This window comes from Hoplias malabaricus, chromosome 7 (genome assembly GCF_029633855.1).
Source record: "Hoplias malabaricus isolate fHopMal1 chromosome 7, fHopMal1.hap1, whole genome shotgun sequence".
NCBI lineage: Eukaryota > Metazoa > Chordata > Actinopteri > Characiformes > Erythrinidae > Hoplias > Hoplias malabaricus.
This window is the reverse complement of record NC_089806.1, coordinates 24959033-24984893: the sequence shown is the minus strand read 5'-3', so window position 1 is coordinate 24984893 and position 25861 is coordinate 24959033. Positions and strand designations below refer to the sequence as shown.

General features: G+C 38.4%; 1 protein-coding gene, 1 long non-coding RNA gene and 2 other non-coding genes across 5 annotated transcripts in view; 3 read left to right on the top strand and 1 right to left on the bottom strand.

The window, feature by feature from the left end:
- usp46 (ubiquitin specific peptidase 46) overlaps positions 1-22107 on the bottom strand; it is a 38707-nt gene extending 16600 nt beyond the window's left edge. For both annotated transcript variants that reach the window (XR_010803906.1, XM_066677260.1), the window contains exons 1-5: positions 21765-22107; positions 11267-11347; positions 9912-10125; positions 4228-4466; positions 3459-3535 (exon numbers count right to left, since the gene is read on the bottom strand). Coding sequence is in view for 1 of the 2 variants with exons in the window: in XM_066677260.1 (XP_066533357.1) it covers positions 3459-3535; positions 4228-4466; positions 9912-10125; positions 11267-11347; positions 21765-21800 (647 nt within the window). In the remaining variant the exon portion in view is untranslated. The remainder of the gene's footprint in view (positions 1-3458; positions 3536-4227; positions 4467-9911; positions 10126-11266; positions 11348-21764) is intronic.
- A 771-nt stretch (positions 22108-22878) lies between these two features.
- LOC136702479 (uncharacterized) lies at positions 22879-25369 on the top strand. Its single transcript, XR_010803921.1, has 6 exons — positions 22879-23004; positions 23351-23413; positions 23766-23824; positions 24248-24310; positions 24548-24613; positions 25026-25369. It is a non-coding gene; the product is annotated as an uncharacterized lncRNA (long non-coding RNA).
- LOC136702872 (small nucleolar RNA SNORA26) lies at positions 23554-23675 on the top strand. The gene has a single exon (XR_010803977.1). It is a non-coding gene; the product is annotated as a small nucleolar RNA SNORA26 (small nucleolar RNA).
- On the top strand, positions 24358-24479 carry LOC136702873 (small nucleolar RNA SNORA26). The gene has a single exon (XR_010803978.1). It is a non-coding gene; the product is annotated as a small nucleolar RNA SNORA26 (small nucleolar RNA).
- Positions 25370-25861: the final 492 nt, after the last annotated feature.

The window sequence follows — 25861 nt, the reverse complement described above, 5'->3', positions numbered from 1 at the left end:
TCCAGTCATCCACAGTCCACGACTGTCTTTCCTTAGCCCACTGTAACCTTGTTTTTTTCTGTTTAGGTGTTAGTGATGGCTTTATTTTAGCTTTTCTCCATGTAAGTCCCATTTTCTTTAGGCGGTTTCCTCCCATTTGTTCCTCATTTGTTTTGTTGTACATTTTCTGTTTTCAAGGCATATTGCTTTAAGTTTTCTGTCTTGATGCTTTGATGTCTTCCTTGGTCTACCAGTATGCTTGCCTTTAACCACCTTCCCATGTTGTTTGTACTTGGTCCAGGTTTTAGACACAGCTGACTGTGAACAGCCAACATCTTGTGCATCTTGTGATATACTCTCTTTAAGGAGTTTGATAATACTCTCCTTTGTTTCAATTGACATCTCTGGTGTTGGAGCCATGATTCATGTCAGTCCACTTGTTGCAACAGCTCTCCAAGGTGTGATCACTCCTTTTTTACCTGCATACTAACAAGCAGCTTTAATCCGATGCAGGTTTTAGTGTTTGTAATGAAAATTTGCAGGGTGATTCCATAATTTTTTTCCTCAGAACTGAGTGATTCCATAATTTATTCCCTGTGCTTGTTCTAAATATCTAACTGTTACTGGCTACCACAATTATTTTTCTTGATTTCTTTTAGTGTTTCTTAAAGCCAGAAAGTTGCCATTTGAAATGCCTTTAGTTTTTTGTCATATCTGTGATTTATTCTACAAAATTAAACAACTGAAGGAACATCTTCAGAGACTGGTGATTACATAATTTTTGCCAGGTGTTGTAGATTAAAGAAAAGAACTTCTACAAATGGGGAAAAAAGGATTCTCAGGAAAAGTAAACCTCCATAGAGAGATGGATAGCAGTGATTAACTAGACAAAGCTGGCTGAACTGCCTTCTGATTAATTTATCTCTGTTTAACTTTAATTTTACAATTAAAAAATAGGCCAGATCTCTGGATTATAAAGCAATAACACCAGAGTGCATTTTTCCCCCCCTCACTAACTTTATACGAGACGACTAGACTTCCATTACACACAGCTTTTATAATCAGACATTTATACAGATCCGTAAGTATTTTTACAGGAATGATGGGTTTTCAACAATACCCTGTTCTTACCGTCTGGTTAGTAAATATATAACGTATCTTAGTAACATTAAAAATATGTCACAGTGGAAATTTCTGTACATTGTCTTTTTTAAAACATGTTAAAATTTGGGGGAAAGTAGTTTAATTTGCCATAGTGATATGGAAAGCCTGTCTGTCTGTCAAAAAACATCTATGAAGACACTGCTGAAATGACAGGAGGTATTATATTCCCCCTATATTAATAATTAATTAATTAATTAATACTTGATAAAGGAACAGTGCGATTATGTAGAAATGTTTACATTTCTATAATGTTCTGAGTGATTAGACAGTGATCCACAGTCTCATTAAAATATCCAACCATTCACTCTCTGGTGTTGGGGCTTAACAGAGAAAAGCTGCAGTGAACTTGTTAGAAAGACTGTAAAAGTCTGTATCTATGGACAGAAAAGCTGACTTTCACTCAGAAAGTGAAAGGTGTGTGACACAGAAATATCTCCACATATGAATGAGAGATTATGATTAAATCTCAACAACTTTCAACACATTCCTGTGTTCAGTAAAACACTGTAATATTGAGCAGAGCGCAGCTAAACAGTGTCAACAGTGTTTAAGCCTGTGATGGACACAAAGGGACAAGGTGAAATGTGTCCCAGTTTTATCCTCGATCAGTTGAACACTGTGCCCCTTTTGCTGACGCTTACAACATCATTAAAGTGCTCACTTCAAGCAAGGTATTAGTGCTCAGTGCAAGAATTGGAACGGTGTGAGCCTGTTCTATGATTAGTGGCTATCAGAAGAGGGTGCTGTGATTGGTTAATTTTGCATTCATCACTCTGTGGAATTTTGTTCTGATTACTTTTTCTGAGAAGCCTGCTGTTTGACCTCTTGTTAGGTTTGTATTTTTAATATCTGAATTTTTAAGACATGAATTTATGGGTCTGATTTTTTTTCCACTACCACAAGATTTTAAGTTCACAAAATACCAAACAAAAATAATTCAAATATAAACTATTCAGATAAATATTTATGTTATTGATGTAGCTCCATAGGCAGAGTGGAGGTAGCTTTTGTGATCACATAGATCAGTGTGTGTTTGGCATAACAGTGGAAATGAAGTGGCTGTAAATGATCTGACAAGCAGTAGCATGCAGCCTAAATGATGAACTGAAGAGGGCCAATGACTGAGTCATGGGAAACTCCTGGCATAACAGCACTTGGAGAGGAATTGTGCTTGATTAGAGCACCAAAGTAAAATCTACAGGTAAACTAGGAAATAAACAAGGAAAAATAAAGTGTAAATAATGCCAATGGCTGAGGTGGCAGGGGATTATTATGTTGTGATTAAACATTTCAAATGCGACACTTAAATCTAAATGAAGTAGGATACTGACTGCACCTGATTCAGTAGAGTGTAGAAGATCATTATAGGGAACCCAGACTGAAAAGCTTCCGAAGGTTTTTTTGTTCTAACATTAGGAATGTCTGCATTGAGTGGCTGGCACCATTTCAAGCTTAGCTATAAAAGGGAAGGTTAGAAATTAGCTGGAAATGATCAAGCTTAGCTGTGTCCAAGCCAGGTATTTAATTAAAAAAATAAAATAAAATTTCCTGAAGCAAGAGATCTATTAATGAAATGAGAGGCATTTTTCAGAAGTGGGGTTGGAGCAGTATTTAAGTGACAGATACACGCATTGGATAGTAGACAGATGTTTTTGGGCTGGATTAAAATGAATGCAAAAATGAACAGGCAAGAAAGAAGATGATAGCTGTTAACTGATAACTGTTGGGCCTTGAACTCAAACTGGGCATGAAGATGGCCTGCTCTGCTGAATCATTTTTTTTTATATAATATAAATGTGGATGATCTCCTTACCAGGGGATGCACTATGAAAATATGGCAAGCTGGCATAGACTGTGTGATGTTCTGGACAATGTTCAGCTAGGATACTGTTTTCTTAGGCACTTAGGTTGAAGTTTTTGTGCCAGATACCACAGTACACTTTCAGAAATGCTGGAATCCATGCCTTGACAGGTGAGAACTGTTTTGGAGCATGAAAGGGATCTACACCATAATAGGCAGCTGATTGTTGTTATGTTATAGTAGGTCAGTTTATACAAAAATACACACACACACACACACACACACACACACACACACACACACACACACACACACACACACACACACACACACACACACACACACACACACACACACACACACACACACACACACACACACACACACACACACACACACACACACACACACACACACACACACTTCAAAGGGTGGGAAACCTTTAAAACCTTTTTGTGTTTGTGTACTGACATGCTGCATGTGTAATTAACATGGCACATGCTTTGTCTCATACCTGAGACAGTGTGTTATTGAAGTGTTTTGCTCAACATCCACAGATAAATCCAGGAAGTCCTCGTCTTTACTGCTGACCTGTAACAAGCAGATAAACCAGTCAGGTGAGTGTGTGTCCCTTTGTGACTGTGAACTGCCATGCAGCAATCAAAGTGTTTTAGTTGTCCAAGCATCAGTAGATATAACACAAGTACAAAATGTAGGAATAGATAGAAAACAACAAAGTTTTTTGGCCATTAACATTTTGTAGCATGCATTTTATTGCAGATGTTGTTTTTTCTATTAAATGCATGACAAAAATCAATTAGTAACACAAAGCATTCTAAGATTAAACATTTCGCCCTACTCCACTGTCCATTCCAGAGGGAATGAAAGGATCAAAAGAACAAAAAGGACCACAGTATTAAAACCTACAATTATACAATTAACTTTTATATCTTCTGGGGCTTATCTAACATTTTTGCTCAGCTTAGCAGGATTAATAAGAACAAACCCTGTTAGAACAGCTAAAAGGTGCAAGTCTGACATCTATTATGGACCAGTTATTTCCCCTCATGTGATGGCTGTTAGCCTGTGGTGCTGCTTGTCACTCTTTCCATGGACAGGGCAGCCTCATTTCAGGGCCCATTACTATAACATATTACAAGGGATTGCAGGTAAAGGAGAAGACAGAGCCATATCTCCTTTTTCTTTAAACCTTGTTTAACAACTGTATGACACGCTGGTAAAAAAAAGAACATGGGCAGACCCATGTAAGGTAAAACTCTCACCGTCTCACAGTTGAGGCAACGTGTCTCATTGGTCAGCGTGCCTTGGAAGATGTCATGCACCCAGGTGGACTCTGCCTTGTTCTCTGGCTCAGTTTCAGCAGCGACAGCAGTTCCGTTGTTCTTCAGCCGGCCATTCTGTTTCTCTTGTTTCTTCTCTTCCTGCAGGATATCTGCCACTGTGTTCAGCAGGTAGTTCAGGAATTCATGAGCATCCTGCTGCATGTAGTTATCAAAGAGGTCTACAGGAGGAGACAAAGAACACAGGAGAATGCAGTAATTATTATAATTATCTAGCAGTAATTATATGTTGTTGTCTGATACTGCTATAATAAAATAATTGTGGTCTATACCCTTTTAGTCAAATTAATTGCAGTAAACTAGTACACACTGCTACAAAGGGATTAGTTCTTTTTATTCTGTGAGAACTACTTAAGAATGAAGATAGGGATAATTTTTGGGATTTTTGTTTTTGAATATTGAATCCCATTGGTTAAAAATGTTTCCAAACTAATCAATTTTCCACTTTTGTCAGTTTGCTGGTTCATAAAGGGATATTTTTGGAGGCTGCCTATTTTATTAGATTAATCTTGCATGTCATGCAGGAAACAATTTAAAAGAAAACCTGAACAATTTAGTACAAATTAGCACATATATTTATGATACAAATATCAAGATGATGTATTTCATGATTAACAATTTTACCATGCAATGTGGCATTTAGAACTATAGGAAAGGTATCAATATGATTCTCAGTCCACAGCTTATAAGGGATCACTACATTATAATCATACACAAGATGTAAAATATCCATAAGCCAGTCCATTAGAGCTTAACATAGGGCCCACCACACTTTCTTCCTACCTGCAGCCATCAAAATTCCTGTTGAATCCTACACCTCAACACTAAGGTTGCTGTGAACGTTTATGATCCAATCAGTAACCGGCTATCCTTAACTACGTTTACTCATTAAGCCCAGCCTATGAGCACCCAAACCACCCAGTTTCACTAGCTCTTCACAGGGGTCATCAGGCAGGCATCTCCTCTTGTTGGTGTTTCGATGAATTAAGCCCACAACACCAGAAGGCTCAAGGGTGAAGTCTGGCGTCCCAGACCCACCCACCTCCAAGCCAGCTTTACAGTCCTACCTTACCCTTTACCATCAACAACCATAAATCATCACTTGCCTCCCTGGTGCCTAAGGCTGTACCTAGCCCCACTGGCACCATTAATGCATGCTCAGTGCCACCAGTTCTATGTGAACTTTACATGATACATCACCAACAATCCCAATAGCACCTCTACAGTGCGTTTCCCCAAGTAATCTGTGCTCTCCTTATCCACAACCACTGACTAGATCCTTCAGCGGTTTCAGATAACTCCTTCACTTGAACAAGCAGGAATGTGGTTGATTTGGCTACAAATCCTCTAACACCTATCTCCACCAATCTTACATGTGCCTGCCACCTGCATTTCCTCACCTCAGCCGTCAGCTTCTTCCTTTCGAATGCTTCATCTACTGTATCCTCAAAAGGAACTGTTAAATTTATGAAATAAACTATCCATTTACTTTCAGAGTAGAGCACCATGTTTGGCCTCTGTGTAGTTAACACAATGCACTCTAAAACCTGCAGCTTTATTCCTACGTCCACCAGCAATTTCTAATCTCATGCTTCACCCCATCTAGCAATATTTGTAGCCTGCACACCTTCTCGAAAACATTCCCCCTCATACACAAAGTTAACTATTTTATTACTACAGCTACTTATCAATGCATTAACCTCTAACCGTTCGCTGTCCAACAAACATGCTAAAACCCTTAGCACCTGATTGTGTCTACATGTATACTGACCCTGTGACAAACTAACTTTACAAGCTGATAGAATATGCTTCAGCATGCCAACCCCTCTATATAATCCACAACTAGGGTGTAGACGTATGTCATAAATTGCTCCCAGCAAAAACGTAATACCACTTGCCTCCATTGCCCACAGCTCTTGCCAGGAAATCTTTCACTTCTCTAGATTCTTCACTCGAAGCCACTGGCCTTTTTTTGCCTGTGAGGCTGCCTTCACTAGTTCAGCTTTTAGTCCCACAACATGTTCTGTATCATTTAGCACTGCACTATACCATCTACCTAAACTCTTCATTGGTCTCTCCAGCACTATAAGGATCGTTTCTCCTTCCATCAAAAATTTTTCTTGTACAAGCTTTCCTTTGACAATCGACAGACTTCTAGACTTGGTTTAACTTTCAGCCTGGCCAACCTTAGAGCATAATTTAACTTCTCCAGCAACCGCCGTGTGCAAGGCACAGTAGTCGTTAGCATCATCATGTCATCCATGTAAGCCCTAACTGGAGCGAGCCAAGTAGTCATGCAACCTTTCCCTGATTACAACCCACTTAAAGGCCCTATTTACTACCTCCAATGCCATTGTAAAATTGTACATCCAGCCATTATACCCATCTCTGCCTTGATGTAACAATTTCCCCTGTACTAAAGCAAAACTGAATATCCTCAAAGTATGCTTTAACCTTATCTGGCACCTGGAAGAATTCAAAGCTTTCCACATAAGTTTATGTGGCACTGAGCCAAACGCATTAGCTAAATCTAGGAAAACAACATGCTTCTACCCTTTCTTAGCTGTCTGAATCTGATGCCAGATCATGCTGCTATGTTCCAAACATCCTGCAAAACCTGAAACTACGGATACTGGAAGCCTGTGCTAGCATTTCTCCTGCGGTATTGCTATCAGTGTGTGAAGAGTGGGAGAAGAGGGTTGCATTGACAATCCAACACAATGCGCAGCACTTTGAACACATTAAACGTTAAAACCAAGCACACCATTGTTTTTCTTGTGAAATTCCCATCAAGTCTGATGTGTCACATGACCCTCTTCCCATTGAAAAAACAAAAGTTGGATGCAAAATGGCTGACTTCAAAATGGCCACCATTGTCATCACCCATCTTGCAAAGTCCACCACCCCCCCATATACTAATTTGCCACAAACAGGAAGTTAATATCACGAACCATTCACATTTTATTAAGGTGTATAAATATAAATGGCCCACTCTGTACATTTTTGATGAATGCCTAAATAGAAAGTGAAGGAAAATTAGATGCCTTTACATTCATTCATTCATTATCTGTAACCGCTTATCCAGTTCAGGGTCGCGGTGGGTCCAGAGCCTAACTGGAATCATTGGGCGCAAGGCGGGAACACACACACATTCACTCACACACCTATGGACACTTTTGAGTCGCCAATCCACCTACCAACATGTGTTTTTTGGACTGTGGGAGGAAACCGGGGCACCCGGAGGAAACCCACGCGGAAACGGGGAGAACACACCAAACTCCTCACAGACAGTCACCCGGAGCGGGAATCAAACCCACAACCTCCAGGCCACAGGAGCTGAGTGACTGCGACACTACCTGCTGCGCCACCGTGCCACCCAGATGCCTTTACAGTACCTCTCAAATAGGCAGCATGCTTATTAGGAACAATTTGGCAAGAAGACGTAGCCCATTTCACTAGCCTGTATCTATAGTTTGATAAATAGCTGTCTGAAATTCATGTGGAAGCATCAAATTAGACAAAAATTATGGGCTTTGGAATTTGTAGATTGTCTACAGAGAGTGTCAGAATGCCATTATTTTTTCCACATACACAAAATTGCTTAAAACTAGTTTTTATGTGGATGCCAACAGCAAACTACAAAACAACAGTCTATACAGTTAAACACATAGATTGCATTTTACCATATACACACACCATATGATATACTCAATATATACACAAGATCTGTGAGTCACTGTGTCCGTGTGTATAGTCAGCTGACTGGTTCTGTTTCGACATAGGCCTGTATTGTTCATTCACTGAGAGAGTGATCTGAAGTAAGACAGCAGAACAACTCGCCTTTTCATCGCACGCACACGCGCGCACAAACGCGCGCGCGCACACACACACACACACACACACACCTCATTCCACAGGTACACCATTACACCAGAGCTTATTGTTGATATGCTAGGGTCAGATTCTAATTCACTGACCCTTAACAAGCAACTTTAGATCTAATCAACATACACTGAAAACCACCTTGGCACATATTACTTTCCAATACTACATGAGCAAAACAGCACATGACAAGTTCCAAATCCTCCAACCACTATAAATTGTTTTGTTAGGATCAGGTAAATTCAGGCTACCGTGTGGAATGTAGCTGCTCATCTAGCAGCTTCTGTTTAGAGAGCTGAAGCCTAATGAGGCTGCCAGTGTATGTAGCAGTATCACAGCTGCAGGAAAACTGTAGGTCTGGTTTTAATATATAGTAAGTACTGTAGGTATTGTACCTGAAACATAATGAGTAAGGTGTGTATTCGTCTGAATCAAGAAAATTAGGAATGTACAGCAAATGTATTTATTAGTAAGTTTAGCAGCATTAACTTAATCATAATCTTAGTCTTGATCTGCTCAAAGGCAAGAGCAATCCCAAGTGAGCATTCACACTGAGGAATTTTATCCGGATCCAGTTGATGCTTGCTTATACAAGATATCTCACAGTAATGACTTCATCAGTTTTGCCAAGTGATCAAACTGATACAAGATCAATACATTCACTTTAAGACAGGGCACTGAAGCCTGCCATAAGTTTACATTTACATTTATACATTTGGCAGACGCTTTTATCCAAAGCGACTTACAAAAGAGGATCTAACATTCAAACTACAGCACAATTTATACAAATTACCCTACATTGAGTGCAATATGCCAGGAAGTAATAAGTGCATTAAAGAAAAACATTCAGTGCAAGAGATACTCTCGGAAGAGCTGGATCTTCAAGGATTTCTTGAATGCGGAGAGGGTTTCTGTTGCTCTGATAGTGCTTGGAAGCTCTTTCCACCAGCGTGGTACCAGAGATGATAATAGCCTCGACTGACCTGTACGGGGGTTTGGCCGTGTTAGTTGGCGCTCCTTTGAGGAACGGAGAGGGCAGGCGCTAACATATGGTTTTAAGAGTCTATTGAGGTAGATGGGAGCAGAACCAGAGAATTCTCTGAAGGCCAATTTGATGCGAGCAGCTAAGGGTAGCCAATGCAGCTCAACTAATAGGGGCGTGACATGTGCTCTTTTAGGCTGGTTGAAAACCAGGCGTGCTGCAGCATTCTGGATCATCTGTAGCGGACTCACGGCACAGGCCGGAAGAACTGTCAGGAGGGCGTTGCAATAGTCAAGACGGGAGATTACTAACATCTGAACAAAGATCTGTGTTGCATGTTGAGTTAGGTATGGCCTAATCTTCCTTATGTTGAATAGGGAGAAGCGGCACGATCGAGTTACAGCAGTAACGTGATCTGCGAAGGTCAGCTGGTCATCAACCATGACACCCAGGTTTCTTAAAACCTTGGTGGGAGCCACTAATAGGGACTCTAGCTTGATGCTGATGTTGTGGAGAATAGCTTGCTTGGCTGGGAGGACCAGCAGTTCAGTACAATAGTACAGATGTATTAATACAAGATTTCTACCATGTTAAAATTAACATTAAACATAAAACAAAAGGTACCAAAATTATAAATGTGTACCACAGTATATGCCACATAATCCAACATCTCTGTCATCTAACAAACAAGTGCACTAACAAGTGCATTTTTCCTTTCATAGGAATGACTAAGTGTCCTTACCATTCTCTTTCCGCAGGCGTGAGATGAACTTTTTGGGTGGGATGACCCCCACTTTCTTCTTCTGTGTAGCGATGCTGTGGAAAAGGTCAGCAAGACAGGTGAGTAGGTTCTCCTTTTTCTTCTGCTGCGCCTTGTAAGCCAGCACACTTTCCCTGAATGGCCTGCAGAAATAGAGCGCCTGCAGCACCGAGTTACAGTAACACGTGTTCCCAAACTGTGTGAAGAGAGAAAAAGGAAGAGAGAAAATTATCATCATGCTTGGGGTGCATCATCCTTTGTATTCCCAGAGGACAGAACTTCATGTGTAATGTAATTAGAGCTCAGGGAACAAAATGGCAGCAGGAGAGACAGACTTTGTCTTCTGTTTAAATAATGAGTTACGGAAGAAGCACATCTACAGAAGTATTAATTTTGTCAGTATGTATGAGGTAACCTTAAGCTGATGCAATGTGGTCTCTAAGACTGGTTGCTGTACAACGGCTGAAGTGTTCTGCTGATACAAAATTTCTCTCTTAGTGCTGGAAATGAATGAAATGAAAATAACTGAAAATATAAGGAGGGTCAGTTCAATCAATGGAAGACTTACAAGAAAAAAAAAAACACTGAAAAAAAGACTAAGAGATGGTTGGGTATCACTATCTGTTCATTATTGGTGCTGCAACCTAATACAGCACCAAATGTTGTGCTCAGTATTTACTGTTGTATTGGCATCTGAGTTTTGGTACAGTTTCAGGAAAATTATACTGATATTTTTTGGACTACTCTATCTACAGCGGCAATACCAATTTTGCTGCCAGCTATTGCTCATATGAATTAAATATATGCAGAAACAATACAATACTCACAATAATAATTTAAGTTTAAAATGCTAATTGTGCAAATAGGAAATCTTTCTATAAATAATTTTTTTGTTGACTGTAAACAGTGGTCCACTTTTCCCTGCAGTAGGTCTTAGCCCCTGCAGTGGCTAAATATGAAATTGCTTAATTAGTTCTGTAATTGGGTTTTGTATTTGAAAACATAAGAGTGTCAACATGAACAAGAACAGCTTGTTAGCACAATACAACCACTTTGCACCTCATGTCCTTTGAGCAGTTTATAAAAACTAGCATGAAGTGTTTTTTTTAAATGAGTTTCCATTCAGTTTAGAAAACAAAGATATAATGTACATCTGGCCAAAATTATTTTCAGACAAAGCGACTAAATTTGTATTTTTGCTCAAGCCTTCATAAGCTTTTGGACATTTGAAATCCTTTCTTTTCAAAGTCAGTCCAACTTCCAAAACTGCGATTCCTTTTGGTCATGTGTAAAAACCTGTGTCAGTCTGAAAGCTTTAAAAAGGGAATAATACTTACATTGACCAATCCAAAATAGTGTTCGTTAATCGGAAACTGCTCTGGACCAATGTCTTTCTCCAGAGCAGAGGCATTGGTGCCCTAAAGTGGGACAAAAAGACAAAAATTCTTAATTCAGTCATGTTTTCAATCATCAACAAATATTTCTGGTAGTACCTTGGAGATTATTTTTATTAAAAGGTAAACTCTAAAAGACAAAATCCAGAAAACACAAAAAGCATTCTCCAATCAGTGATCACTGAGGAGATCACAGTTGATTAAATATGTAATTGCTTAATTGGTACTGTAATGGACTGAGGGTCTCCTTTGCTGAGAATGTTATAAGAACATGCCAGCATGAGATTATATGTTTTTCTCTTAGTCTTTGGCCTAAAAGATGACTTCATGAAATCACTAGCAGGGCAGAAAACAGCCTGTTCCACGCAGTCTAAAAAGCATGTTGTGCCCCCAGCAAACTACATAAATAAACTTGGCTGCACCCAGCACACATCCCATATTCAACCTCACTCTGATTCAGGGCAGTCTTTGAGTAGTTTGTTGGAATTTTCTAGTAGTTTAAGATTTTGCTCCATGAATGAATAGAAATGGCAAAATTAGGTAAAATAAGGAATGCCACTATCAGACTGAATTTTCCTTAACGATCAAGGAATTACCTTTTTTTGAGGTATTAACAATCAAAGCAGACATAACTAGGGTTAAGGTTCTTTGCTTGTGTTTTTGAACCAGTCTGGATACTTATGCCATTATTCCATTTAGTATTGAGATATGTTACAAAAGAACAACAGACTATATGGGTCTACACAATACTATGAGTAAGACATAATATTCAATACACAATCTTAATAGAGTATCTAATTGTCTCCTACACGTTCAGTAAAACTGTGACCGTGGTAGTACCCTCAATGATACATATTCATTACTTTTAGTTAGTGAACATAACTGTACCATGTTCTATATTAATTGTACTTTAAGCTGCACTGATTTTATGTGCTCCATTTCATCTCTAGGATTTTATTTCATTCAACACAGTTCTATAATGAATGTTTACAAATATTGACCTCTCCTTTTGGAGAAGAGAATGTAATGCATCTTTAGGGAACAACATAACTGGAATTTAATACCACTGTTGAACCATTAAAAGGTACATTTACAGTGTTTGTACCTTTAGTGAATATTATGTTACCTTTTGTGCCAGTGTAGAAAATAGTGTTAAGCAAGAGAGATCATAGTTAATAATCTGGAAAAGTCAAGAATTTCTATTAGGCTGGAGTATGTGATTTGTCTTGTTATATTTCTTGCAATACTTTTACATCCCAATAGAAATCAGTCAATTAAATTCTCTGATGATATACACTACCGGTCAAAAGTATTATAACACCTCAAGTCATTCAACTCCAATGAATAGCTTGAAATGGTACAAAGGTACGTGCTGAACTGCCAGAGGTAAAAAAAATTTTTTAAAAAAGGTAAAATTACCCAAAATGGAAAAAAAAATTCTGAATTATACAAAATGGCCTCTTTCAGAGAACATGTGATAGGTTAATTATTTAAAGCTGTTCTGCAGCAATGAAGGTTGATCAAACCTTGAAAGCTGGTGCTACTGATTCCTACAGGTGTTCCAACATTTCTGGATTGTTTACAACCCTCTCTGTCTGCATAAAAGCAGTGTTGGAACACACTGTGGTACCATACCCTCGTGTGCATTAGTTGAACAGCATTGTGTCGCTATAATATGGTGAGGAAAAAGGCCATTAACAATGGAAGAGAGACAGACCATTATAACACTTAAAAATGTAGGTCTTTCATTCATTCATTCATTCATTCATTCATTATCTGTAACCGCTTATCCAATTCAGGGTCGCGGTGGGTCCAGAGCCTACCTGGAATCATTGGGTGCAAGGCGGGAATACACCCTGGAGGGGGCGCCAGTCCTTCACAGGGCAACACAGACACACACACACACATTCACTCAGACACTCACACCTAAGGACATTTTTGAGTCACCAATCCACCTGCAACGTGTGTTTTGGACTGTGGGAAGAAACCGGAGCAACCGGAGGAAACCCACGCAGACACGGGGAGAACACACCAACTCCTCACAGACAGTCACCCGGAGCCTGAATCGAACCCACAACCTCCAGGCCCCTGGAGCTGTGTGACTGCGACACTACCTGCTGCGCCACCGTGCCACCCTGTAGGTCTTTCCTACAGAGAAATTGCCAAGAAAGTCGAGGTGTCAGCGAGTACAGTTTTCTTCACCATCAAAAGGCACTGGTGGAAACTCGGACAGGAAGAGGTCCGGAAGACCCAAAACCTGAACTGAATAGGGACAAATTTTTGAGTGTTAACGTGATAGGCAGCTCACAGGACAACAGATTCAAGCACAGCTTAACAGTGGTCAAGCAAGCAAGTGTCAGTTTTTAAGTGTGATGAGAAGACTTTGAGCTGCAGAAGACTTTCGAGCTGAAAATTTGACATTTTCGGTTCATCACGCTGGATCTTTGTACACTGTTGAGTAGGCAAAAGGATGGCTCCACAGTGAGTGAGGTCAACTGTAAAACATGGAGGACAAAGTTCTTTTTTTTTTCGTTTCTCTGTATTATTTTGACAAGAAAGAAAAAGGATGGTGTAGAAATGTAGGTCAGGGAAAAAAGGGTAAGCAAAATAAGCAAAAGCTTCAGCCATACCTTTCGGTCAATACTAGCTTTTTTTTCATGCCTTGAATTTTTTTTTTAATTATTGTTTCTTTTCCTTCACAGGGCAACACACACACACACACATACAGTCACTCACACATTCACACCTTTTGAGTCACCAATCCACCTACCAAATGACTGGATGGTTTACCTGCCTGTTTCCTACATCCCCATGCCCCCATGTGCAGAAACTCCCACCTAGTGACAGACACTACACACACTACTTCTAAACAAGGAATTTAAGCTTAAAGATCATGTTTCCTCAAGAGACTCATACCTTACATGTGTATTTCCTAATGCGTTAGATTTTTTTAGAAGTTTATAAGTACTATAATTTTCTAAAAAACATTAAATTAAAAGCTGACATAGGTTCAATGAATAAGTGCACTGTAGACATACCAAACACTTTTTAATTTTTAAAATGCTTTATGACATCCAACAGTAAAAAAAAAAAAAAAAAAGGTGAGCTTTGTCATTCCTCTACAATATACTGTTTACCTCAGTTTAATTGTTACTGTTTATTCCATCAAACCACCAACGTATGTATCTGATTTCACACCTACAGTTCCAACAAACTTAGTTTGTGGCACTGTGTCATTTTGACTTGATTCATTTAGACTGTCACGTTAAAACATTATGAAAGGGGTGGGCTATAACATTTATACTGCTACATGTAGAGAAATGCTTGCTCTGAAGTTCACCTGGAAGCACATCAAGACCGAGGTATTTTGATACACAAATAAGTTTCAAATTGTCAAAATGGACAGAAATTAAGAAAATTGTTTGTCTGCATCACACAAGGTATGAGTGAAAGTAACCTAAGCCTAAAAGGTTTTTACACTGATTATATTTATTTAATAATTTAGCAACATTTTTTAACAAATGGTTTTGAATAGTCTATAGAGGCCTACGGAAGTTTAATAAATGCAAGAATTCCCCCTGTCATCAGGCAGCCATTCTTTGACCCAGTACAACCGATTCATTTTTAAATGAACATCAAAGGCACTGCACAGAGAGAGCTATGGAAATGGCTGACAGGAGATTTATGCCAAATAGCTGTGCTGTGTGATGGTAATAATCTGAGAAAGCATTCTAGCTTTTCTTCTCTTTGAGAGAATATGAATCCAGCAAGGGCTCCATTTCAGTCTTAACAGACCTTAAGTGGCCACGGACTCAAAAGTATATAAGTGTTGCATTGTGTGACAGGGAAATGAAGACCTTAAATGATCTTCTCCTACAGTAGGAGACATGCCTTACTCATACAAAAGCTATTGATGTAAAAGAAGTTCAAAGGCTTCAGAAGTAGAATGGAAGCATTGTAGACAACATGTAGGTATGAATGGAGATTTTGGTCCGCATTATTTCTGGAACTTCCCCACATAAAGGACCAAGAATATCTACTGAACATTTATTTATTTATTTATTTACTTATTTATAGGGCTGCATGGTACTCTTGAATATTGTGAATATATCATTCATCTATCTTTTGTAACCACTTTATCCTTATCTGTGTTGTGGTGTCTTGGTTCCAACAAAATCTCCTAATAAAACTTTAAGGTTAAGTAGCTGGGATAAGCTTAAGGATCATGTTTCCTCAAGAGACTCACACCTTGAAAATGCATTTCCTGATGCCTGAGAACTTATTTATTTGCAATTTTGAGGGAACTAGGCCTAGAATGTTTTATATAATTGGTTGGAAGGTACATGCAAGACACCGCATAGTCCCCAAAGTACTTTCATCATTCCCTATTTTGCAAAAAAATATTACATAAAAACTTAGTTTCAATGATAAAATGCACTGTAGACATCCCAAAATATTTCTATTGATTATTAATATTTTATGACATCCAATTGTAAATATATATATTGTTTACCTCAGAACTGTTTAACTGTTTTTAAATTAAAGATATTTACCTTTGCAATGTGCCACTGATTCAATTCAATATCCTAAAAAAAATCCAAATACATGGTGCACAAATTCGCTATGCATTTTAAGGCTGATTTCATACCTAAATCAGTGTTGTGGTGATTGGGAGCCTACCCAGAATAATTTGGGTGCAGGCAGGAACACACTCTGAACAGGGTGCCAATCCATCACAGGGCAATCAACCTAACTACATGTGGATTATGAGAGGAAACCAGAGGAAACACACGCAGTCATGGCATGAACCCATCAAACAGTGCCAAGAGGTGAAGTTTATAACAGGACCTAGGCACTTGGAGTTGTTCCGCAGCCCAAAAATCAGGTAGACTTTCATGCTTATCGAATGTTAAATGTTTATTAAAGAGATTTCCTTTAAAATCTTATATTAAATACTAAAATACTGAGTACAACATTTATGAAGCCTAATTCACCTCTTGTTAAGTTATAACAGCAAACATTTACGTCTCAGTTTCCTCTCTTTAAATAAAGAATACACTGGTATTTATTACGTAATAACTAATAGCACAACCTTCAGACTGCAACACTTGAAAAAGAGTTCCAAAGCCATGTCCATTCCACATGCTTTACATGAAGAAGAAATGTAGAGTTCTCTAAAGAAGTGTTCTCTGTCATTATAGCAGTGCCGCTGTAAAGGGATAAAGCATGTGTGAAAGCATAAAGTATTATATTTTCTTTATTTTACAACTATTACAAACAACAGTTTTAATAAACAAGCTAAAGGTGTGTTAAAATGTATTTAAGAAAGTGATTATGGTGTTTTGTAAAATGATTCAGAATTTTGTAAAGAGATCTGGTTATTTTTTCAACTCCTAATGCAAAGGCCACATTTACAATAATGAATAACAAACTATATTGTGCTTTCAAAAAAGACATTTGTGCCATTCTTAAAAATTAGTTATGTTCATTGTTTAGATTTTATTTAAAATGAGAATTTAAAGACCTAACTGAAGCTTGAGCTTCTTTACATACTTCTACAAGTTTCCATTCAATATATCCTACACTTGTGCATGTATCTGCCATATATTCAAGCATCGTAGGAATAGTGTAACAGCTAAGTAACAGCTAAACATATATCATACATTATTTACAAACATGTTACTAATTGTTAAATGGTTCAGATATAGCTTTAAGCCACTGTATACTGTAATGAATTGCTGCTAATATTGGTGAGCACACAAATATACCATTATGAGAGTGCTGGTCTTTTCCCATCAGACAGACTCAATTAGATATTTAATCACTGCACAAAGTGAAGTGTACACATCAAATAGCTGGATAAAGATTTACATACTGTTTAAGGCCAAATGTTGCAATATGTAAACTACTCACCAATCTAAAATACAAATGTGCCTGAAAAATGAAAAATGCAGTCTCACAGACATATACACCAGCTAATGGTTACATAACCAGCACTGTGGAACAGTCTGGCCTGCGTTAAGCACGAGTGCTTCCATACATCAGACTAATGCAACATATCCTATTCATCACCAGCTGTGAGACATCGGTCGCAACTAAGAGCTGCCTGTCTGGGGTCTGGGTCACATGTTGGGCTGCAGTCAAACAGGGAAGATAAGCTAAAAACCTCACTGAAATTTAAGCAAGGCGTTCTAATAAGCCAGGTCATGCCAAAGAACACACGGAACTGCTTCAGTACAAGCAGATAAAGCACCCAAAACAAGCATAATGCCTCACTAAATTCCTGATTTATCCTGCAGATTGTCAGTTTAATGTAATACACGCAAGTTAATTAATGTCTTAAGGGGTTAGGGGAAAAAAAGCTGTACCAAGCCATACTTGATTAGAAACTGTACTTACATCTTATGGTAAATACAGCTATATGAGAGAATTTTGCAATTTTTCATTTTTCTTTTTCATTGAGAAGGATTAAACACAGCCTCTCTAGCTTATTAAACACTAAACACTATTTTTTTCAGTTAAGTTAAACACAGTTACTTTGTCTGTCAAAACAAATATAATTCTTTTAAAAATCTTTCAAACTCTTGCCACCTTTGTTTTCCCCTAATATAGCAGCCAAGAATCTTCAAGTTCTTGTAATTTCTCTGTGATGTTTAGGTCAAGGGACTCTGGCTGCATTCACATTAGGAATCCTCATTTATCCTCAAATTTATTTATTTTTGTTGATGTTAAGTGACCTGTATATGTCTGTAATGTAAACAAGTATGCCTCTGAAATTGCATTTATGCACACACTGATAATTTTAGGTACTTATATAATGGTCTCTACACCCAAGCATGTCTAACAGAAATCAATTTATGTACAGCGATCACCTGCACGGCTCCTTTTCTACCATTCAGTGCACTTTGTTTGGTGCAGATACGATAGTTTTATTACCGATGCTGTGCATTATGTACTAAGCACAGACCCATTTGAAAGACAGCCTGCATGTCTTTGGTGGTGCTGAATGGTGATGGCAATAAAGCCCCCATTTTGAAATTTTGTGGGGGATTTTTTGGTAAAATTATAAACTTTAGTGTTATGTGAAATGTTCATTAAAGTTTAAATAAAAAACACAAAACATAAATATGATAAATCTCTACTCAAAAATTACCAGTAATGCTCTGCTTTTGATGTAGAATGGACAGTTCTAAAAGTGGGTAATGCTTATGTCACTAGTCATAATAAGCCATTAGTAAATGAGTTATCTAGCTAACCAACTATTCACCAAGCTATGGGTATGGGAGTGAAAAACATATTCAACGCCCACATACATGACATATTCAACGGAGACAGCTGCACTGGACCAGTGCGCAAAGCAAGGTAGTAGTGGGGAAAGCAGACCCACTCAGTCAGCAGTACAGCGTAGAGACCACACTGGGCCGGCGTGTACAGCAAAGTAGCAGTGTGGACAAAAGCCACAGTCAGTCGGCAGTCCAGCAAAATAGCAGCAGGGGAAAGCGCCTATTTGGAAACACTCTAAGGTTTCCAAGTTTGTACTATTATGTTAACATACATAAATAATCACATGAAACCACAACACAGACACAAAAGACAATAGACGTTTGTAGGCTCATACATGAACGGCTGTATAATGCCAGTCCTACCTGCCTGCGCCATTTTATTGGGTAATGTTATCTTATGTATAATGATAACCACAGTTCAGAGTAAAAACCAAGAAGAAAAACAGAGAATGCTCTGTCCCAACGCTGTGTGTTGCGATGGTAAAGTAAACAGCATTCTGCTCTGAGTCGAGTGATTCAGTCATGCACGATCATTAGTATATTGGACCATGCCGAAACTGTTCTCAGTTATGAGGGGCATATTTTGGTCATGTTTGAGGAGAGATTTATCATACTTCTGTTTTGCATTTTTATTTCAACTTTGCTGAATATTTCACACAACACCCAAGTTTAGAATTATACAAAGAAAACCACAAAATTTCAGAACAGGATCCCAGGGGCTTTAAGCGCATGAGTACAGGCAAAAAGACACATGGAATCCGATCTGACATGAATGCCGCATGCCCACAATTCTGATACGGAAGAATGAATACAAGTCACACACTGTTCTGAACTGCCTGGTTTAAATATGTTTGTATCACTACAGTAAGTTAAACCATGCCTTTTATATCATTAAAAAAAAAAAACATGATCCAAACCATAGCAGAATTAATAATGAAATACACAATATATTCAAAATACACAAAAGGGTTTTTCAGTTTTTTGAGTTTATTGTTTTATGTGAGGAATGTCACAGGCTCACAGTGGAGCACACTTAAGTGGCTAAATGCAAACAAGGGGTGAGTGCTTGCAAGTATATGGACAGGGTCTGGGTGTCTAAACTTTTGAACAGATTATCTACAGAGGCTGCTTTAGTACTTTAGTTAATAAAAATGACCACATGCCATTTGGAAAAAGGTGCCAGATCTATCACATTCAACTATACATTTCCAGGAGATGGGTCATGTATACATTTTCCTATTTTTTTTTAAAACTGGCAACCCCCTTTGCAGTTTGCTGAGTTGGCAAAGTAAAAATCAAGAGACAGGACAGACAGCACCTATTGGTCTCTCTGCTGTGAGTTGTCAAGCTATCCAGCAAAAGCTTAGCTCAGTGCTTAACTTGTTTTGGCAATTTACCTGAGGCAGTGCACAGCAGGTCACTACACTTCACGCAGTCCAGTTTAAAAACTGCCAGACAGTTTAGCAATCAGACAGTAATAATCACTGGGCATTGACCTGAGCACTGTCATGTTTTTATTATTAATAAAAAGTAGCAAGGATTATACTAAAAGGAAAGGAAGATATTTGAGGGTGCCATGTCTGCTCTGAACACCAGCTAAACCAACACAGCGCTGAGTGCACATAAATGATGTTCATTAATTTTCTGTTGAAAACAATTGGGGATATTTCATAAACAAACCTTACTGCATTGTCTATGTAAAGCCAAACAATATGAGGATACAACTGAGGGTATACAGTATCTGTATAGACCAATACTATGGGTGTACATCTGAGGGTATTTCTAAGCAGTGGTTCCTTAACTATTCTCCTTTTGGATTGGCTTGACTTTTGGTTTAAGCTTGAGGCCTACTGAGAAATCATGGCATGGGGAATATCACTGAGAACATTGCATATATGGATGCGGTAAATTAAAAAAAACATGAAACCAGCAAGATATTATTTTACTTTAAACAGGTGTATGTGTATTAAAAACTGAACACACTTTAAAGAAAACTTATTTAAAAAAAAACATGACTTTTTGAAAAAACATTACATTGGTTTACCATGAAAAAAGTAGCATAATGTACAGATCAGATCACACCTACTCATCCAATATTTCATCACATCAAGAATATAAGTGGTGAGTTCTTCCCCCTCCCTCTGGATCTAAGGTTTAGAGAAGAAAGCATGGTGCCAGGAGGTTGCTCGTTCGAACCTCGCAAGTATTAAGAAAAATAGGGGGCAAAGGAGTGAACAAACAGCAATGTCTCCAACCATGGCTGAGGTGCCCTAATGCACTAGTGTGTTCACTGTCACGGAGGGATTAAATGCAATCAAATGACACATTTTGTTGTACAATGAGAAATAAATGCACATAAACATTTCTCTCAAGCAATAACAGCCTCAATTCTTATGGGAAGTCTTTACATTATATGCTAGTCTTAGGAATTTGATGGCATTCTGCCATAACAGCATTACTGATGTCTGTTACTGTTGCTAATGCTGAGGGTGCTTGATAACTTACCTCTTTAGCTAACTATTGACACTGAGCATAGTGACCTTAGCCGCTGCACAACAGCTACTTTCATGTGAAGATTTTCAAATATATTATTGTAGCTACAACTTTTGGACACAGAGTGGGTGTGTACAAACATCACACTGCAGTTTGCTGTAATCGTTGAAGCTTCATTTCTACTCATAACACAGCGCGCGTGGTCAGGCTCCATGGCAACGACGACCGAGATGTGAGCTTAGCTTTTAGCACTTGCCAAAACATTACAAACGGATTATCCTCCTGCTATCACAATGACCGGATCCCACTCTAAATTAGCCTCATATCTTTCTGAAACTCCTTTACAATCCATCTCAACAGCCAAAACCTTCGCAGCGGTGAAAATCTGAGAACATTCTCAGTTTTGTGCCAATAATATGGCTTTTCCATGGCCAGCATCTTATTCACATTCTCTGTTCCACCTTAAACACTGCAGTAGTCTCGTGTCGTCTGAATGTAACCGCTGCAACAATTAACTTGGAACGGAAAATTCAAGCGAGAATCTGGTTTATAAAAAGCAAGACCCGCTTCACGGAGCAATAGGGCATCCCTGCATCAATGAAGGGTACAGCTAGCTGGCAAGCCGGCTAACAGGCTAACGGTCGACGTAAACTATGTATACTCACCATATTACAAATGGAGGCGATGTTTCTGACAGTCATTTAGTTCACAGGGTGCCCGTCGAGGACATCTTCATAAAGCAAACATGACTGAAAGCTCCACAGCAGGCAGACGGTATTTAGTTTGGACCAACTGCAGTAGTCCCAGTCTGTCTGGTTTTCTGAGAGAGAGTCTGACTCTGACTTGCACAAACCATAAACAAGTGTTCTTTCTTAACGTTGCATGTGCTTCACTCGAACCGCGAGTCTTCAATCCCAGTGTCCTTTAAACTGTGTTCGGTTCATTTTCCTTCACTAGAACCTCATCGTTACATTAAACACATCATTCTCTCGGCAGGTGACTAGCCTAGCAAAGTCCACAGGCCACGCCCATCCCGCGGAACGCGGCTTTGATGAAAGTAAAATTAGGCGGGGTTACGCGTGATTGATCCACATTTTGGCCAATCCCAGTCCAACTAGTCACAGTCAGCTTTTTATTCAAGATTTGGCAGTTCATTTTTGCGATAAAATTAATATATGAAAAAATAGGCAATGTAAAACAGATTTGCACTTATATTACCAGTCAAATTGTATTTTTGGTAATGGTATAATTATAAAACATTAAAAAATAAACACTTTGATTTGTAATTTCAAGAAAATTAATGTTTTACGTTGATAACACGTTTATGATGTGATTTTACATGCTAGAATATTTATCAAGCATGTCTGCTTTGAACTGGCAGGATTCCAGAAACAGTTTTAAACGGTTGAATTAAGACAGGCAGTTTTGTCAAAGTGTGTGAGTGTAAGCAGAGATGGAGGCATGGACTAATTTTATATTGTGTAATGAATATGAAGAAGCAGAGTTACATCAAAGCTACGGCATAGTATACATATTATACATACAAAATACTTCCTTCGTATAATACGTAGGTTATACTTTAACATACATTGCAACCAAAACCAGTGAATTATGTCGCTAATATAAAACTATTTAGGTGAGTTTCAATATTTTTGTTTAAAAAATAATACACTGTTTGAATTTAGAAGCCGTCATTTCATAACCCGTGTAGTGCACTATTTAGGACGCGCGGAGCCGTTTGAGATACTGCCTGTTTGGGCTGTAACTGTTCCTGTGCCTGCACCTTTAAAAGTCCCAGAATTCACATCGCTTCTTTCCTCCGGTCTTCCTCCGCGTTTCTCGGCAGGGTCTTTCTCTTCCTGACGCCGCGTGGTTGAGACGTGTCTGAAATGGCACGGTTAGAAGGTAAGAAGTGATCATTGAGACTTTTTGCTTTTAGTTATTTGTGTAGGTTACAAATAATGCTGGGGATTTTTGTCATGTTTACAGTTTCTTCAAAATGCTTATTTAGATAACTAAATTCGCCGATGGACTTTTCTGCCTTTTTTAATGTTTCAGCTCCGAGAAACCAGAGCAACCTAAACTAGATATGCTACCACTGAAAGACAAAAGTGCAATAACGTTTGTAACTATCTTTATCTGAAGAACACTAACCGTTGAGCATGACGCGTACACAAGGTTAGGCCTATCGGCCATGTGGTCTTTATATGTCCTGTTGTTGCTAAAACAATTACCATCTCTCGTTTTCCAGGTTGGAGGATTTCTGAATCACCTACTTGAAGACCCTGTATCGCTTAATAATGAAACCACAAAGGTTATTATGTCCTTTATTTTTTATCAGCAAGGTGTCTCTCACTCACATAGGAGGGGTAAAACAATACCTTCTGGAAACATGAGTCAAGATGCTATCCATGCTTTTTTATTATTATTTAATATGAAATGAGGTCCCCTTTATTGCCCATTTAAGGTCCCTAATGTCTTAAATGGTTAACACAGGGGGGTAGAATAATTCTCTCAAAAAACCTGAAGTAAAGGCTGAAAATTCCTTCCTTCGGATCCTGTCGGGAGAAACACCATCTTAACATGGCTTAAATCTTCCTTAAACTTATTCTTCTAATTTCAGCTTGTGTTGAAGTCAGTATATTTACCTCTTTGTGTGTTTGCAGATAGGTGGAATTAAAACAGCAGATGGATGGAATGGACCCATCCCACACACCTGTTGCATGTGAGGTTTTTATTATTATTATTATTAATTAATTAAAGGCAGGCACAGATAAATGTTACCCTTATTGTGGTGGGGGGGTGTAGACAATCCTTCTCAAAGACCTGTAAAAACAGAATATCCTTGCTTTGGAACCTGTTCGGTGGAACACCACAAAGGAGCAGTAGGAGTTTATTTAAGTCGGATTGAATTAAATGAATTTAATGGAATGAATGAATGAAAGTGGGTGGTGTGGCAAGATGGAAATGGGTTCAACAAAAGATCTCTCACACATCCAGCCCACTAGGGGTCAGTGTAATGGCTGTGTAATGTAAAGAGAATCATTGGACATAAGGACTAACTGTTTAATAGTTTGTAAATGTACATTTATGTTCTGTTAACATTGGGTGTATTGATGGTTTTTATTTATTTATTTTTTACACTTAGGTCTCTTCAGATAAAAGAATGTAGCACTGGGCAGGAATGGAGTGCCACACAAATCCACAGAAGGTGAGACTTGATGGATGTACTGATGTCTATTTTATTTATCCCCTTTATTGCCCATTTAAGGCTCACCATGTCATAAGTGGTTAACACAGGGGGGTAGAGAAATTCTCTCAAAAAACCTGAAGTAAAGGCTCCTTATTCCTTGCTTCGGATCCTGTCGGGTGAAACACTTTTTCACAAATGGTGGCTTTCCCCACCCATGGATGTATTAATTTTAATAAGTCACAACCTTGTGCGCAGGTCCTGAAAAGGGGAAATATGCAGTGATGTGACTGATGGACTGCACTCAATGTCAAATGAGGCTAGGTAAGCAAACTCATGTTGTACACCTGAAATTTTACCTCCTAGAGAAAGCAACACTCATTCTCGGTCTACTCATTTTAGATGTGTTGGGTTTTCCCTCCTATGCTTTGCCCACTGGAGGCTGTATGTGTCTGTAGTGGCCATAACAGGGGGGTACAGAAAGCCCTTGCTAAAACTGGGATCAGTGGGCTTTTGTATTTGCCTGGATCCTGTGTAAGGAACATGTTAAAGACGCAGTTCTGTGTTTTGTTTTTCTAAACATACCTGCTGTTTAATTTCCTGCTTTACTGAATATAGGCTTTAGTGAAAATATGACTTCAAATATGATCACCCTATACACTAACTTCATATTGTAGTTGACTTGGAGCCATGATTTGATTTTGGCTCCTTTGATATATGATTTCTCCCTTGCTAGGTGCTGTTTTCTGAGCTTGGAGTGGAGCAGTAAAATCTATGATTTGGCATGCTGTATTTTACTACAGTTGTGTTATTTATTTTTGCTGTGTTGTACAGCTTTTCTTTTTCAACCCGTAATGGACTGTACAATGGAAGAAAATAAAGGAATTTGCTGTGCATACATCATGTACCTCTTTAAAATTTGTGGTCTGTTTCTGGATGTTTCATCTTTTCATAGAGACCAGACTGAATGTTCTGTAATGACCAAAGTCACTATTTTTGATGCATAAAAGGTTTAAATATGTAGTACCTGTCAAGGTGCTAAAACCGTAATGACTTGCAGGCCACAATTAGTTGTATATAAAAGGCAGTGAGTCACTTTCATGATTTTTTTTTTTTTTTTTTCTTTTTTTTTTTAAAAGAGGGCCTGATTTAGAGGTTGGGGGAAAATTTAGGGTGTTTTTAAAGGCAGCAGATCAATACTTTAGAAAGTGATATTCTGTGTAGTATTAGAAAGCATGCAATTGATTTGGCACAAGCCTTGTTTCTGGAATTATTCCGAAGAACCATTTGAGTTATTTTATGAACTTGACCAATGCTGGGTTGCAGTGTGGACGTCCTATTTTTGAGGATACAAATTATGCTTGAGCTATAAATAACTTGCATTCAGTTTTTTTTGTGAAATTTTCTCAAGTATATGTGACTCAACATATGACAACACCAAGACGTCTGTTAATTTCCACCAATATTTCATGCAGTCCTATGTTTTTATTTTTAGTGTTTCAAATATATAACATTTAATTCCAATTACTGCCACATGCTGCAGTAGCAACAATTTGCAGATTTTTGTTTTGC